General features: G+C 39.6%; 1 protein-coding gene across 50 annotated transcripts in view; it reads left to right on the top strand.

Moving 5' to 3' along the window:
• CLASP2 (cytoplasmic linker associated protein 2) overlaps positions 1-15080 on the top strand; it is a 286598-nt gene that overhangs the window by 199165 nt on the left and 72353 nt on the right. For 33 of the 50 annotated variants that reach the window (XM_065587160.1, XM_065587155.1, XM_042860275.2 and 30 more), the window contains 2 exons: positions 7738-7908; positions 8993-9100. In XM_065587160.1, coding sequence (XP_065443232.1) covers positions 7738-7908; positions 8993-9100 — 279 coding nt within the window. Of the gene's footprint in view, positions 1-2183; positions 2211-7737; positions 7909-8992; positions 9101-15080 lie in introns of all 50 variants that reach the window. The other 17 variants (XM_065587152.1, XM_065587154.1, XM_065587157.1 and 14 more) reach the window with 3 other exon arrangements.

Here is a 15080-nt window from a genome sequence, read left to right as displayed (position 1 = left end):
AATTGTATTTTACTGGTAATTGTGGTTGTTTGCAAAAGAACTCACTTTCTGTTTGGATCAGAGCCTGAAGGGATGAGTTGGGTAGAACTCCCTGATGTGCTACTGAAATACTTGGATGGCTTTACATATGGTAGTATGGAAAAATAAGTCATTCCCTCCCCCCTTCCTAACTGGCAGCCCTCCTCCCACTCAGAGCTGAATCCTTCAGCAGAGCTCATTGCTTACAAATCTCAGGAGTGTGACAAATAAGAATTCCTAGACAATGTAAAAGAGGACTAATAGAACAAATAAACATAAGAACATAACTTAATAATGGCCATACTGGGTCAGACCAAAAGCCCATCCAGCCCAGTATCCTGTCTTCCAACAGAGGCCAATGCCAGGTGTCCCAGAGGGAATGAACAGAATAGGTGATCATCAAGTGATCCATCCCCTGTCGCCCATTCTCATCTTCTGGCAGACAGAGGCTAGGGACACCATGCCTGCCCATCCTAGCTAATAGCCATTGATGGACCTATCCTCCATGAATTTATCTAGATCTTTTTTGAACCCTGTTATAATCTTGGCCTTCACAATATCCTCTGGCAAAGAGTTCCACAGGTTGACTGTGTGTTGTGTGAAGAAATACTTCCTTTTGTTCGTTTTAAACCTGCTGCCTATTAATTTAATTTGGTGACCCCTAATTCTTGTGTTATAAGGAGGAGTAAATAATACTTATTTACTTTCTCCACACCAGTCATGACTTTATAGACCTCTATCATATCCCCCTTAGTTGTCTCTTTTCCAAGCTGGAAAATCCCAGTTTTATTAATCTCGTCTCATATGGAAGTCGTTCCAGACCCCTAATCATTTTTGTTGTTCTTCTCTGAACCTTTTCCTAACTCCAGTATAAATAAAAGTGGACAGGAGAGGGGCAACTGAAGCACAAGTGTGCCTGACGTTTTGTGGCATAATTTTTTAAAAATTCTAATTTAAATGAGAATTATTGACATGAAACTGAGTGAAAAGTTCCGGATTAGTCAGACCGTTTTATAATGGGTTACATATTAGACTTAGATTCCCACCTCTTACAAATAATTGTAGTACAGCGTTCCCCTTTTGTTGTCTTAGACCAAGTCTCCATATTTAAAAAAAAAAAAGTCATTTTAAAACAATACATTATTGTCTCATCTGGCAGTATAAATTCTTTTGAAACTAAAACCATTGTGCTATAATTTAGGGATAGAGCTGTACTTTAAGTTTCAAGGGTATGTATTTAAAGGCTAGGATATTTGACTGATACTTGCAAGGTTGGGTAGTTTTGTGGGGGCGGGGAAATACATAATTGTAACTAGGGATTTTGGAGGAACTTTCCTCCTACTCCCACCCTCAGAGCTATTTGTAAATAGACAGTCATATTAAATACATTTATACAGATCTGTATTGCAGTTAAGTCATGAATAGAAAAGTTGCTACTCTTGTTTTCAATTTGGTTCCGGCTAATTTATTGGGGTTTGCATGGTGTTACTATGTTTATCTCTATTAGAGAAAAAGAATAAATTTTCTGATTGAAAAAAAATTATTTTGCTTTTCCCTCAGATGGATTATAATAAAAGAAATAATAGAAAGTTAGAATGACAAAATTTAGTTAGGTCTAAAAATTTTGACTCCTTTTATAATTATTATCTGAAAGTGTCTTGTCAGATTACAAATGTGTTCCAGTACCTGTGCTTCCCTTTTCGGAGCTGTTTTGATCACCTCACTCCCAACCAAATTTTCCATCATTGTATTTGTCTTGAATAAGAAAATGTTTGTGGCCTTTCATGAAAATTGCTTTCTTCAGCTTTTAAATCTTTATTTTTTTGCAGTCTAATATTACTTGAAAATATTCTGGAAGTTGAGTTCATATTTAATTGAAAATAATGTAATTCTTTAGTATTCTGCAGTTAGATGGAAACTTGTAATTTGCTTTTGCAGCTTTGCTTCATCTGATTTGTACACAAGCATCTGAACCTAGTTCTTTAGTTGTGGAAGCTACTAAAATGCATTGCTTTTCGCATAACCCTTTTGTGGCTTTTTTCTCCTGTGTGAACTGACTAAAGCTTTCTTGTTTCCATTTGCCATCCATTTTTAATCTGCTCTGCTCCCTCCCTCTTCATGGATTATAAACCTTTACCCTAATCCTGCCTTTTACACTTGTTCAGGATCACAGTCTGCTAACCCCATTGGTGGTAAGACTCTTAAAATTTGTGTGTGCATTGTTGTTTGATCATTTGTCTACATATCCCTAACATAGGACCCTATTCAGCAGAAATTCCAGCTCACTTTCCATGGTCCTACAACTATTTAATTTAATGTAATTCTGAGAAGGAAAAACATTTCTTCTTTGTAATTATGGAGTATCATCTTTGTAATTTCTTTTCTTCCACTATCAAAATAGCACTGATTGTTTAGACCTGCAACTGCTCATGCTACTGTGTGTAAGGTGAACAGTTCAGCGAGTCAAGTGTACCCCACAGTAGCGGTCAACCAGATGTAACAAACATCTAGAAGTAGCAGAGTGATGTATATAACTTTATATTGATCAAGCACACTTTTTGCATTTAACAAAGGGGAAGGGTAAAGGATTATCAGGTTTTGCAAGTTTCTTCAGGGAATCTGCTGGAAATTCTCTAGTACAGAGGACAGTTATTCTATATTCTGCCAGGTCTTTCTGAATTAATTGGGATGGGCTGAATGATATGCAGAAGGTCTGCATGAGCTCTTAATTCTCACAAAACTACATAAAACTAGTAGAAATGTCTGCTTTTCATCTCCGTAACAGAAACTAGGTTCATGACTTCTGTGCTGCACAATATTGCATGTCTTATTTTTGCTGAATAGGCCCATAGATAGAAAAGGGCACTTTGCTAAATAATCATTTCAAGTCTCAATTCAACCAACAAATCATATAGTCTATGCATGGCGCATTGTTTTCAGTTTCCTGCCTCCCTCTGCGCGGGCCCCCCACCCCACCCCACACATTTTTTCAGTCATTTCTTTTCTATCAAGCTTTAATGATCTTGTGGTCTGAAAATATGCCTGTGGACCTTTTATTGTTAGAGCATCTTTGCTTTTTGGTTGACACTGGTAGTCCTTGTAATGTAAGAGTGCTATGAAACTTACTTAAGCTGATAGACATCTTACAGCATTGCTGTGCTTACACTGTTTCCTTCTTTTAAATGGGGCTAGGAAAATTATTATAGGCTTCATTTCATTGAGCTGATTTTGGTTAAAAATAGCTTTGCTTTTTAATTAAGATTTTTAGGTGAAATTGTTTTTATTCTGCATTTGGCAACAGTGACATATAATTAAACTGATTATTGCTATAAAATACAGTTTTAATTAGAGTATCGGTAAGGGATATGAATGGACCATTTGTTAGGTATTAAAATGTAAGATATCCACAGCTGAAACTTCAAAGGTTGAAGATAGTCTAGGTAAAAGTGACCAATTTCTTCCAATGGATGCAATATGCTAAAATCAAAGATCAAATTTCTAATAAATTGTATAATTTTTATGAATAAAATTTGCTAAGATACTTCAACAAAGAATTTTAACATCTTGATCAGGTGTGTTTTTTCATAATCTGTTCCAAAGGTTGAAAATTGTAGTTTTAAAAAAGCTTTCTTAATTGAATTTTTAGAATAACTTCCATGGAAGTCAGTGGGAGTCTTTCCATTGTCTACAGTCAGTGTTAGAGGATTGGGCTCCAAGAGAGTAGGATTTGAAGAAATACCAGGGCCTACTTCATCTTTTACATGTTTAGAAAATACAATAGTTATTTGTTGTGTTATGAAAATCAAGGTGATCAGTCCAGGGATGTTACAGAACAAAATTATCTATTTGGTTTAATGACTGGTGGTTCCCAAATTGCAATATGTGACCAACAGTCCCATATAATTTTAAAAATGAACACACAGTTGTTGTTCTACTATATATTCCCTATGGGTGCCCCACCATAGGATGTGCATATGCCTGTGCGCTCTCAATCAGACTGTGAAGTGTCCGTGGGCATACGCAGAGAGGTGCTTTGTGCTTTGAACAGGGAACATAAGGAATTGCAAGCCTGCCATCACAAAGTTCCTTTTCAGCCACTTGCGGCTCGAAAGAGTCTGATGTATTCAGCTTCCCACCTTCACTTTGTGAATTCTTTACTTCATTTATTTGTTTTAGTAATTTCTTTTAGTTTATCTATTTTCATTGTTACCTTTATTTTGCATAGCAACTGTTATGTTGGTTGGGGGCAGGAGAATTTCTTCCCTTCCTCTTCTTCTTCTTCGATCTTTTGTTCTGTGTTGGAACCAGGGGTTGAGACTTGCCAAAAGCCCTTTCCCCATATTGATGGACACTCCAGCTGCCTGCGGTGTTTGGGGGGACTCTCACAAGTCACAACCCTTCTAAATGCAAGGTCTGTCTGGATTTCAAAGGCAGATCCAAGAGAACAGGAGACTAGACTTAAGCTCCTGTTAATAGAACTTGCCCTAGCTCTGGAGGTGTATGCTTCTCTCCCTCCAAGTCCCAGTACATTAGGTTCTATGTTGCAGACTGCCTCAATCACAGTTGCTGACTTGTTTACAGCCCTGGACGATAAAACCGTGTACAGGAGGAGCAAAAGTCTTGGGCTGAGATCTCACCTTCATCTCTGAAGTCCTCTTCATCTCCAGATGAGGTGCTATTGCCACCACTGCTCTCCTATGCTGATGATTTTAGCTTTCCAGGATCTCATGAAAAGGCTAGTGGATTCACTTCAAATCCCACTAGAGGAAGTCCAAGAGTTGGTGGACAGAGGTCCAGGCAGCAATGTCCAGACCATTAAACACTATTCCCGTCTTTGGGACTCCGCATCAACCACAAAAAATACACACTATCTGCAGTACAGAGAGGAGACTTTATAGGAGTTATTCTGGACTTCACAACAGCAAGAGCCTACCTACTGAGGAGAGATTCTTCACCCTATCCAACCAAAGCTCAACATTGCAGTGCAGCCCACAAACAGTGAGAATTTGTCTGTAGGTCTTAGGCCACATGTCAGCCTCCAGGTATGTGACACCCCATGTGAGGATGCACCTCAGGTTGCTTCTATACGTGGATAAGGACAGCGTATATTCCAAACTGACGTAGCCTTTCCTAAGATATCACAATGCCTTAGAAGGTTTTGGACTGTCTTACATGATGGAAGGACACATGGAAGGTCTGTATTGGAACCCCATTCTTGTATCCAGCACCTTTGAAGAGCCTCACAATAGACGCATCTCTGGGATGGGAGCTCATCTACAGGGAGACTTAGCACAGAAATCAGTGCTCCAGACCAGTGTCTGGAGTTAAAAACAGATTGATATGCTTGCCAACACTTCTCTCACACCATACAAAGTCACTCAGAGTAATGCTGAACAATAGGGTAGCGATGTATTAAGTCAATTGCCAGGGCAGAGCAAGACCCCAGTCCTTATGTGCATAGTTATTAAGGCTGGAATCTGGTCTCTCTCTCATCAGATAGAAATATCGGCAGCCTGTTTACCAGGTCTCCACAATACAATCGCAGACTCCTTGAGCAGGCATTTCTGGCGAGATCTTGAATGGGAATTCAAGGACTCTGTCTTCCACAGGATCTGCCAGACCTGAGGTATACCGGGGTAGACCTCTTTGCTACCCTGAACAAAATGAAATGTTTCCTGTTCTACTGCAATGGAAGTTACAGCTATGACTCTCTGGGGAATGCCCTGATAACATGGCCTTGTACCCTTCTTTGTGCTTACCTACCTATATCATTAATCCTCAAGACTCTTCTCAAGCTGCACTGAGAAGGAGCATGAGCTAGCCTCGTATCACCTGCTTGGCTGAGACAGGTGTGGTACTCAAACCTCATCCACCTCTTTGGGAAGGTAACACCCCTCAGATTTCCTATTACAAAAGACCTATTGGCAGAGGTATTCATCGATCCCATCCCCTTCTCTCTGAATCTGAGAACCTGGCTGCTCAGTGACTCTCAAGCATGGAGTTGACCTTTTTGGCTAGAGTTCAGTCAGTTTTCTTATCTAGTAGAAAGCCTAGTACTCATAAAACTTGCTTGCAAAGGTGCAAGCACTTCCAATCATTGTGCTCCCTCACATCTTCTAAAGGCTAGGAAGTTCTGCTTTCTAACATCCTGGGCTACCTGTTTGAATTAAAGACATAGGGTTTCTCAATGAGCTCTATCAGAGTACATCTGTCACCATCACAGCCTTCCACTCATCTATCGGGCTTCTCAGTCTTTGCCACACCCTATAGCAATCAGATTTCTTCAGGGCATATACAGCTTGCTTCTGCCATTCGACAGCTGGCTCCCCTGTGGGACTTCAACTGATTCTGAATGCCCTAAAAAAATCCCCCTTCAAACCAATGGCAACCTGCTCTCTCTCCCCAAAATTTTGTACTTAATTGCCTTCACCTCAGCAAAGTGAATGGGGGAGTGGGAAGATCTCATGGTGGACCCAGCATGTACCACCTTCTACAAAGACAAGATTATATTACATCCCTATCCTTGCTTCCTCCCAGATGTTATATTCCTCCCTTGGAATATGAGATTAACCAGGAAATTCACCTACCAGTTTTCTGCCCAAATCTTGTGCCTCCAGAGAATAAACCTTTGTCCACTGAATGTCAGGAGGGCCCTTGCTTTCTATCTAAACCATTCTTGGCATCTCCCAGACTATTTGTATCAATTGCAGATAGGATGAAGGATCAACCGATTTCCACACAAACTTAAGTGGGTTTTGAATGCATCTTGACCTGCTCTGAAAATGCTGGTGTTCACAGAGTAACAGCACATTCCATTAGTGCTCAGTCCAGATCTGTAACTTCACTGAAAGATGTTGCCAGAGCAGAAATCTGGAGGACTCCTATTTGGTCTTCTCTCCATGCCTTTGCCAAACATTGCTTCATTTTATCTGCTTCCCGAGATAACTCATTTGGTGATGTGGGTTTTTTTTTTGTGTGTTCTGGACTTATCTCCTCACTGAGCTTCTGCTTGGGTGTCTCCTACAATGGAGCACCCATAGGGACATATACTCGAAGAAGAAGGAAAGGTTACTTCCTTACAGTAACTTGAGTTCTTTGGGATGTTTTGTCCTTAAATGTGCTCCACCTCCCGCCCTCCTTCCCCTCTGCTGTGGAATTCAGCTTCGCTGTCAAGAAGGAACTGAGTGGTGGGGGGCTGACATCTCTCAAGATGCACTCGTTCAGAGCAGGAGGAACTGCATTGTACAGGCATGGGCTCACAGACACTACGTTGCAGTCTCCAATCGAGAATGCATGGACTTGCATAAATCCTATGGTGGAGCACCCATAGGGACAAAACCTCTTGAACTCAAATTGCTGTAAGGTAAGTAACCTCTCCATCTTCACATTCGGGAATATTGGATGCTTTTGTAAATACTAGTGAAAGGAATAATATTTTTGGTGTGCGGTTACAATTGCTTGCTATGGTGCTCATATAGTCCTAAATACCATAAGAGTTTTCGGACTTGCAGGGATATTTTTATACCTATACCTTGTGAGAGGTACTTTAGTTTTAAAACTAGATGTAGATCTTACAGATTTTTCTCAAATTTTATATTTCATCTTGTAAGTTCTTCCAAACTATTTTTTCAAACCATTTCAGTCAAACATGTTGTTTTTCTGTCTTTTTATCCTCGCTATTTATCTGAAGTTATTTATTTTTACTTATTTTGCCTTCAGCTGGTAGTCGATCTGGATCTCCTGGAAGAGTTTTGACTACAACTGCACTTTCAACTATGAACACAGGGGTTCAGAGAGTGTTAGTCAATCCAGCAACAGCACAAAAACGGAGCAAGATCCCACGAAGCCAAGGATGCAGTAGAGAAGCAAGTCCTTCTAGATTATCAGTAGGTAAGAACTATCAAGTAACCTTTTTAGGTTTCTTTACAGATGATGTTACTGTATGCATTTGGTGCCTAGTTACAGATGGTGGGGCTGGAAAACATATAATTGAAACTCTAAAATCTGACTGGGGACCTGCAAAGCCAACTCCCAAGGGAGGCCTATGATTTGCAACAGTTTCAAATTTAAGGTGGGACTATGAAGTTTGCTGTTCTCTGAATGCACTGATCTATGCTCCATGCTTACTCTTAAGCAAAGAAAAGGAAGTGTGGAAGGAGCAAGTGAATAGGAGCCCCTATAAAAATCCAACGTTGTTGGGAACCCTCAAAATCTTTATGGCAGCCTGGAAACACTGAAAACTGGGAAGAAGACATCAAGACAATTAGAGTCCTTGAAATACTTGTTTTATAGTGTGTGTGGGGAGGGGGGGGGTAAAAATGAATGTATTATGCTTCATATTTCCCCCAAGTACAGCCTCATGGTATAACTCAATTATCTATACTTTGTTGAAATGTGTCAATCAATAAAACCGAGGTTACTGCTATCCGTAAGCTGGTTTTCTATAGTATTTTTATTTAGTTTTACCTTACCTTTACCTTAAACTGAATTATTTCCCCCCTTTTTAAATAGATTGTTGTACTGTACACTAGTGTAGCAAAAACAACGTTTATTTTCACATTAAAAAAGAAAGATTAGCTGGAACTAAACTGAGTAAGTTATTGAATGAACTACTCTGTTTGTATGCTTTTCACAGGCTGTACTGATTAATGTTTCAACTATAATCTGAAAAAGTTACCATCCTTTTCAAGCATTTTTTCAACTTTCTTTAGAGAGGTTCCAAATTCACATTAGTTTATGTTGTGGCGAAGATACTTTCATCTGGACTGGCTGCATTTAGTGCAATTCGTCAAATTCATAAAATGTCAGAAAGAAGATAATACTGTAATGCTACATGAATAGAGGCAACGTCTGTTCTTAGAAATACATAATTGATCTGATTTATTGCACAAACAAAATTACATTAAAACTACAACTTTTCTTGTGTCTTCTCCCTTTCTGTGCTGCTGTTTGTCTGTACACTGAATCATACTAGCACGAGGCAGCCGCATTCCTCGACCTAGTGTGAGTCAGGGGTGCAGTCGGGAGGCCAGCCGTGAAAGTAGCAGGGACACAAGCCCTGTCCGCTCTTTTCCACCCCTTGGTAAGTACTTGGAGACCTTCGTTGTGCCTATTTATGCCTTTCATTATCTGCATCTAATGAACCCATGCCTTCTTCATTTAGCTTATAGTAGGTAACCATTTTCTTTGCACTCATTTGCCATTTAGTTTGCTGGAGTATTGATCAACGTGTGAATGAAATGCATGTTAAAAAAGTAAATGCCACACTGGTATTAGTCTTATTCTTTACACCAAGAACCTGGGAAGATAACCTCACCACACAGTTCCTAGATTGAAGCTTTAAAAAAGGGCAGTTCTGCTCAGAAAAGTGACTGTAAAAATGGCGTTGTAAGATTACATGTTTGTGTCTTGATTTCAATATGAAATGCATATAAATAAAAAACTAACTGTGACTAGGTTTGCTTGAGCTCAAAACCTGGGTGTTTCTTCCTGCTCCCTGGATCAGATAGATCGGATTGATAACTGGTTTTATATTGCAGGAATAATAGGAATTATAGTGCAGTTACTAAACAATTCTATTGATAGAAAAGAAAAAATATTGCTATATTGTCACGCTAGTGAGAGTGTAAATAGAAGTAAAAAAAATTTTTTAATTCTATTTTTGTCACTGAAGTAAGTCAGTATGAATCTCAGTGCAGATTAGTAGCAGATCCATTGAGTTAGAAGATGCCAGTTTCATGCAGTCATTTTTCAAAGCAGACTTGCGCTGTAAGAATAGTCTACATTTTTTTGGAAATAAATGGAAGCAAATAGTAAGGGCCCTTGTCAGAGTGGGTGAACCTAAATCCAGTTTTGAAACCTACTTTGTGTCTCAAAAACAGGATAACACACAATTAACATAGGTCACTATATGGGGGAGAGGAGGTTGGCAACTTCTTTACATTTCAGATTTGCACAACTACAAATACTTCAGACTTCTTTCCTAGAGCTACTGTCAACAATGACACAGCTTTCACATGCAATACTGCAATTTACTGGCCTGACACTTAAAATATTTGCAAGTATCAAACTGACAAGTATTTACAAAACTCAAACGGAAGTACAGGAATCACATAGTTGGCTTTAAAAAAATCAGTAGCTTCTAATCATAAATCATTTTGTCTGGTTGAAAGTTGCCTATGATTTAGGTAGCAAGCTTGTCTTGAAAAGATAATTTTAGTTGGTTTGGGGCTCCTTCTGTAAGGTAGAAAATGTATCACTTGAAGGTTCTATTTGAAATTTACCTACTTTGTATGAATTTATAATAGATTTTTAGTGCCTTTTTTATTTCTTCCCAGTTCAGTATAGTCTACAGCAAAGATACCTTGCTTCCAACGTCTCAGCTCACTCCCATAATATTAAGATATTTACTCTATTTTCAACCTCAAAGTGAGGCACCACAGTATATTCCTAATTAGCATCTGAAAGTCTGATCCTTATTTTGGGCTGTGAAGGCAGTTTGCACCTTTCAGCCTTATTTTTACTGGCAAAGAGTTGAGTAAATAAATGGAAGCTGTCTTAGTATCTAATGCTAATTTAACCAGATGCTATTTAATCAGGAAACCTAATGAAAGAGCACGTTATATAAGATCCACTAGTCAGCTCTTATAGGTTCTGTGGTGTACTACGTATTTGTTTTAAAAAAACAGTGTGTTTTCAGATACTTCTGTGCTTCTTTTGCTACTCTGCAGCTTGAATTTGAAAAGTTTAATTGCTTGCATGTTGTATATGATTGACGTGTTATGCCAAGCCAAATGCTCCATATTTTTAAAACACCATTATTAAAATAACTTCATAATGTTGTTAGACATTGGGTTACTGGGACAGCTGTTGCTTGAAATGTTATTTTTGTTGTTGTTAATGAAGTTTTTAACCTCTGTGTTCAGATGCCAAATACCATGAGTAGGTTGTATCTGTTGCTTGTATCAAGAATGTAAAATAACCCCTATGGAAATCAAGATTTAGTAAAAATGTATGTTCCTGAAATAAATATCACAGGACTTCTTACCTTTCTATTTCCTGATTTCTTTGTTTTCAAATTTCCCTAGTGATTAGTTAAGCCAGTTTGTCTTATTCCATATAATTAGTCTATTGTTAAATTTATTTCTTTAAATAATTCTGCAGACTATGGTCTTGAATTTTCCACTGATTCCAGTGGAATGTAGACTAAGTAAATCAGCTGTCTCAGTTGTTAGTTTTCTTTCATATAATGTATGTGACAATTTTACATATAACCCTTTTACAACTGTAGACTGTTGTTAATGGCTCCCAAAAAAGAATATTTTGTTTGCATAATGTCCCAAGTTTATGCCATTTCTATGTGTGGTGTATAAACCTTTTTGTAATCCCACATCACGGGGATTACAGATGCTGATATCAAAGAAGTGGCAGGGGGGCACCTATTTTAATTCACTGCTCTGAGAAACAAGTGATTTTATATGCAACTGAATATTGATTTATGATATACAGTTAATTTTAAAGATTTATATTTTTCAAGATTACTTTCTAACTTCCTTTGACCAGAAAGTACATTATTTCTTAATCCTTTTCAATTTTTTTCATTATAACAAATCTTTAAAAATTTGGTAGAATAATAACCAAATTAAATAATTAGAGACGGTCCATTATAATATCAGGAGCACAAAGAGCACTCTTGAAGAAGAGATTGTGGAATAAAGTCAACTTTACCTGTTATAATACGTTATAGCCATGTATTAGCATATTTTGGCTTGCTTGTTTTATATAATTGTGGGGAGAGAGGTGGTTTTAAATAGTATTCCTAGTTATATTATGAGCTCTTAATTCATATCTTGAGTGGAAGAACTGAATTTTCAGTGGAAGATTATAGAGAAATTGGTCCCACTATTGCATGTGTTCAAAGCCCTGCAGATAGCATGTATCGCTGCCATTGATTTTGTGTTGTCTTTTATACTGCTGAGTGTCTAGTCGAGTATGCTGGCATATGATTGCCAAAGAACCAAGCATCCAATAATATAGTTAGTGGGGAAGAAAAAAACATACTTCATAGTTAAATAACGTAAGCATATTTATATTGATGCAAAATATATTAAACATTGCTTAGTGGATTACAAAAATTACAATAAAAATGTCATCTATTGCATACTAAGTGGGCTTGTCTTCACTGTTAAGTCAACTCAGGTTATAAGTGGAATGTTACCAGTAACTCGAGTCCTGTCCATACCAGGACTGATTGATTTAAATCACAGATTTTATTCATTATTTAAATCAGCAAGCAGGAAATCTTGATTTAATAACTAATTTCAATCTTGTTTTGCATTTGTACTTCAGTTATTTTCTTAAAGACAGGTTCATTCTCATTGGTTTGTATAACCATTAAAACATGCTGATTTGCAACCAAATATAGCCTTTACAGTAAATTTGGCCATACTTCTTACTAATCAGGAGGATGTACAAGATCTATACATATGTATTTAATCAGTTATATAGCTTATCATACATTTGTTCAGATTCTTAATTTTTACAATTAGAAAATGGTGAATGATACAATTCTTTTCTAGTCGATTACAATTTTTTACTCAGGGTTGGTGTCAAGATATATTTGGATGGAAATGTGAATTAAATTTAAATAGTACAAAACCAGCATTTTTAAATTGTTCGTTAAATAAAACTAACTTAAATATGTTGATACATAAGAAAAACAAGTAAGTTTATCAAAACATATTTTGCATTTAAAACTGATTAGTTAAAGAAAGGAAGTATTAACTGTAGTTAGTCAACTGATGGATTCAGGGCCCTCCCTAGCCATTTGAGTGCCCTACGCAGCCACCCCCGGGGCTGTGTGGGGCCCCAGACCTCTCTCCCTCCCCCCCCCCCCCCAGGTCTGGGAGGCAGGAGCTGTGGAGGGCCACTTTTGGGAGCCCCAGAGGCCCAGAAAGGCCTGGGGAATTAGCGGGGGGCCGGGACCAGCCCGCTCCGCTTCCCTCGCCCCGGCCCCAGCCATGTCACTAGGGGGAGGGAGCTTGGGGGAAGGGATTTCCCCCCCCACCCCCTGGCAGCAGCGGGAAGCGGAGCAGCCCGGCCCCAGTCTGCTCTACTCCGCCTGCTCCCAGCTGTGGCACTCTACCTTCTGCTGCCAGTGAGAGCTGGGGGTGCTCCTTTCCCCAACCTGAGCGACATGGCTGGGGCCAGGGCAAGGGAAGCAGAGCAGGCTGGGGCCACGTTTCTCCGCTTCCCACCGCCAGTGAGTGCGGGGGGACGATCCTTTCCCCGCACTCACTGGCGGTGGGAAGCAGAGCGCTGCAGCTGGGAGCTGGCAGAGTAGAGCAGGCTGGGGCCAGGTTGCTCCGCTTCCTGCCGCTGCTGGTGAGTGCAGGGGGGAAGAGGTGGAATGGGGGTGGGCCGGGGGCAGAGCAGGGGGAAAAGGTAAGAGGCAGGGCGGAGGGAGTTGTCCGGGCCCCTGCCCCCAGGGACAGCCCGCCCCTTGCGGGGAGGTGGGGGGCGGCCGAGGGATAGGGCCGGTCGCCAGAGCTGGTGCTGCCATATGCAGCACGCAGCTGCCTAGGGCACCATGAAATTTGGGGCAATTTGGTGCCCCAATTTCATGGTGCCCTAGGCAGCTGCGTATGCTGCGTATGCTTAAGGACGGCCCTGGATGGATTGTTTCTGGTCACCATGAGCCAGATTTTTGAAGGTATTTAAGTTTCATTTCCAAGGGAAGGTTAATCCTAAAAACTTGAAGGACATGGCGACAGATTTTCAAAGGTATTTAGGCACCTAAAGATGCAGAAAGGTGCCTAGTGAGATTTTCAAAAGCAGTTAAGTAGGGTAGGTTCAACTAACGTAGGTATTGAAACCTAAATACCTTTGACAGTCTGGCCCCACGTCCTTCAAATGTTTAGAATTAGTAGATCTCATCCTCTCCCACCTGTTTTTATTGATAGATTGGAAGAGGAAAACAAGCTTTCCTGCTTTTTCTACTCCCAGTCAGTTTCTCAGCTTTGAATGAACTAGTCCAAATGAAGAAAATATTCTCACTGTACCTGCTAGCTAAACTGAAACTAGAACAAGTTACAAGCTTTTCTGCACACTAGTAACTGAAAGTACTTACATTTGGAAAAATGTACCACTCTAGTCCGGCATCCTCGGGACCTGATCGGTGCTGAACCAGAGAATTTGCTGAACCACGGGAGGTCAATGCAGAATGCCAGGGGGTCTCCATAGGCACGTATGTAGGGGGTGCTGCAGCACCCACAGGCAGTGGGCCAGCATAGCCCCCCTCCCCTGTGAATCAGCTGTTCGCAGTGCTCCGGAAGCGCTGGGAGGGAGGAGGAGGAGTTAGCAAGCGTGAGGCCACCAGCATGTGAGAGGCAGGGGAGGGAGTGGGGAGCTTGGTGCTGGTGAATGCTCCGCACCCACTAATTTTTACACATGGGTGCTCTAGCCCCAGAGCACTCAGGGAGTCAGCACCTATGCCGGACCACAGATGTTGCCAGACCAGGGAGTGCCGGATTAGAGAGGTTCATCCTGTGCCAATATACACTCCATTGTAAAGACTGAAAATAATACAGATCCTTAATGCAGTACTTGACGTTGTGACATATTTATAAAACTTGAGTTGACTTCAGAAATTAAAGATATTTTCACCTGATACTAAATATAATTTAAAAAGCAGCACTCTTTAATCTCATTAAAATTTGAAGAGGCTAATTGATGTAACATATATTTTATTTATTTAAGTAGAATAATTGTAAATTTAGGCCTTAATAGAGGTTTAAAATTAAATTTGAAAATAAAACAGGTTTATTTTTAATACTTTATTTTTTAAAATTAAATGAAAAGTTATGTATTAAAAAATAAACCTTTTTAAATCATTTTTTTTATCCAGGCACAAAAAACATTAATTTGAGCCTAGTGGTACTTTTAGCTTGAATTGGCTAGCCTTTCAAGGGTATAGGCTACAGCTCAAGTTAGCACAACTTGTCAGCTGCTAATACAGTAACTCTGTGCAGTAATCTAATTATTCTGTGCAGCTCAAGTATTAT

Source organism: Chrysemys picta, chromosome 2 (genome assembly GCF_011386835.1).
Source record: "Chrysemys picta bellii isolate R12L10 chromosome 2, ASM1138683v2, whole genome shotgun sequence".
In the NCBI taxonomy this organism is placed as follows: domain Eukaryota; kingdom Metazoa; phylum Chordata; order Testudines; family Emydidae; genus Chrysemys; species Chrysemys picta.
The sequence above is the reverse complement of the archived record's forward strand: the minus strand, read 5'-3'. Positions and strand labels throughout refer to the sequence as shown.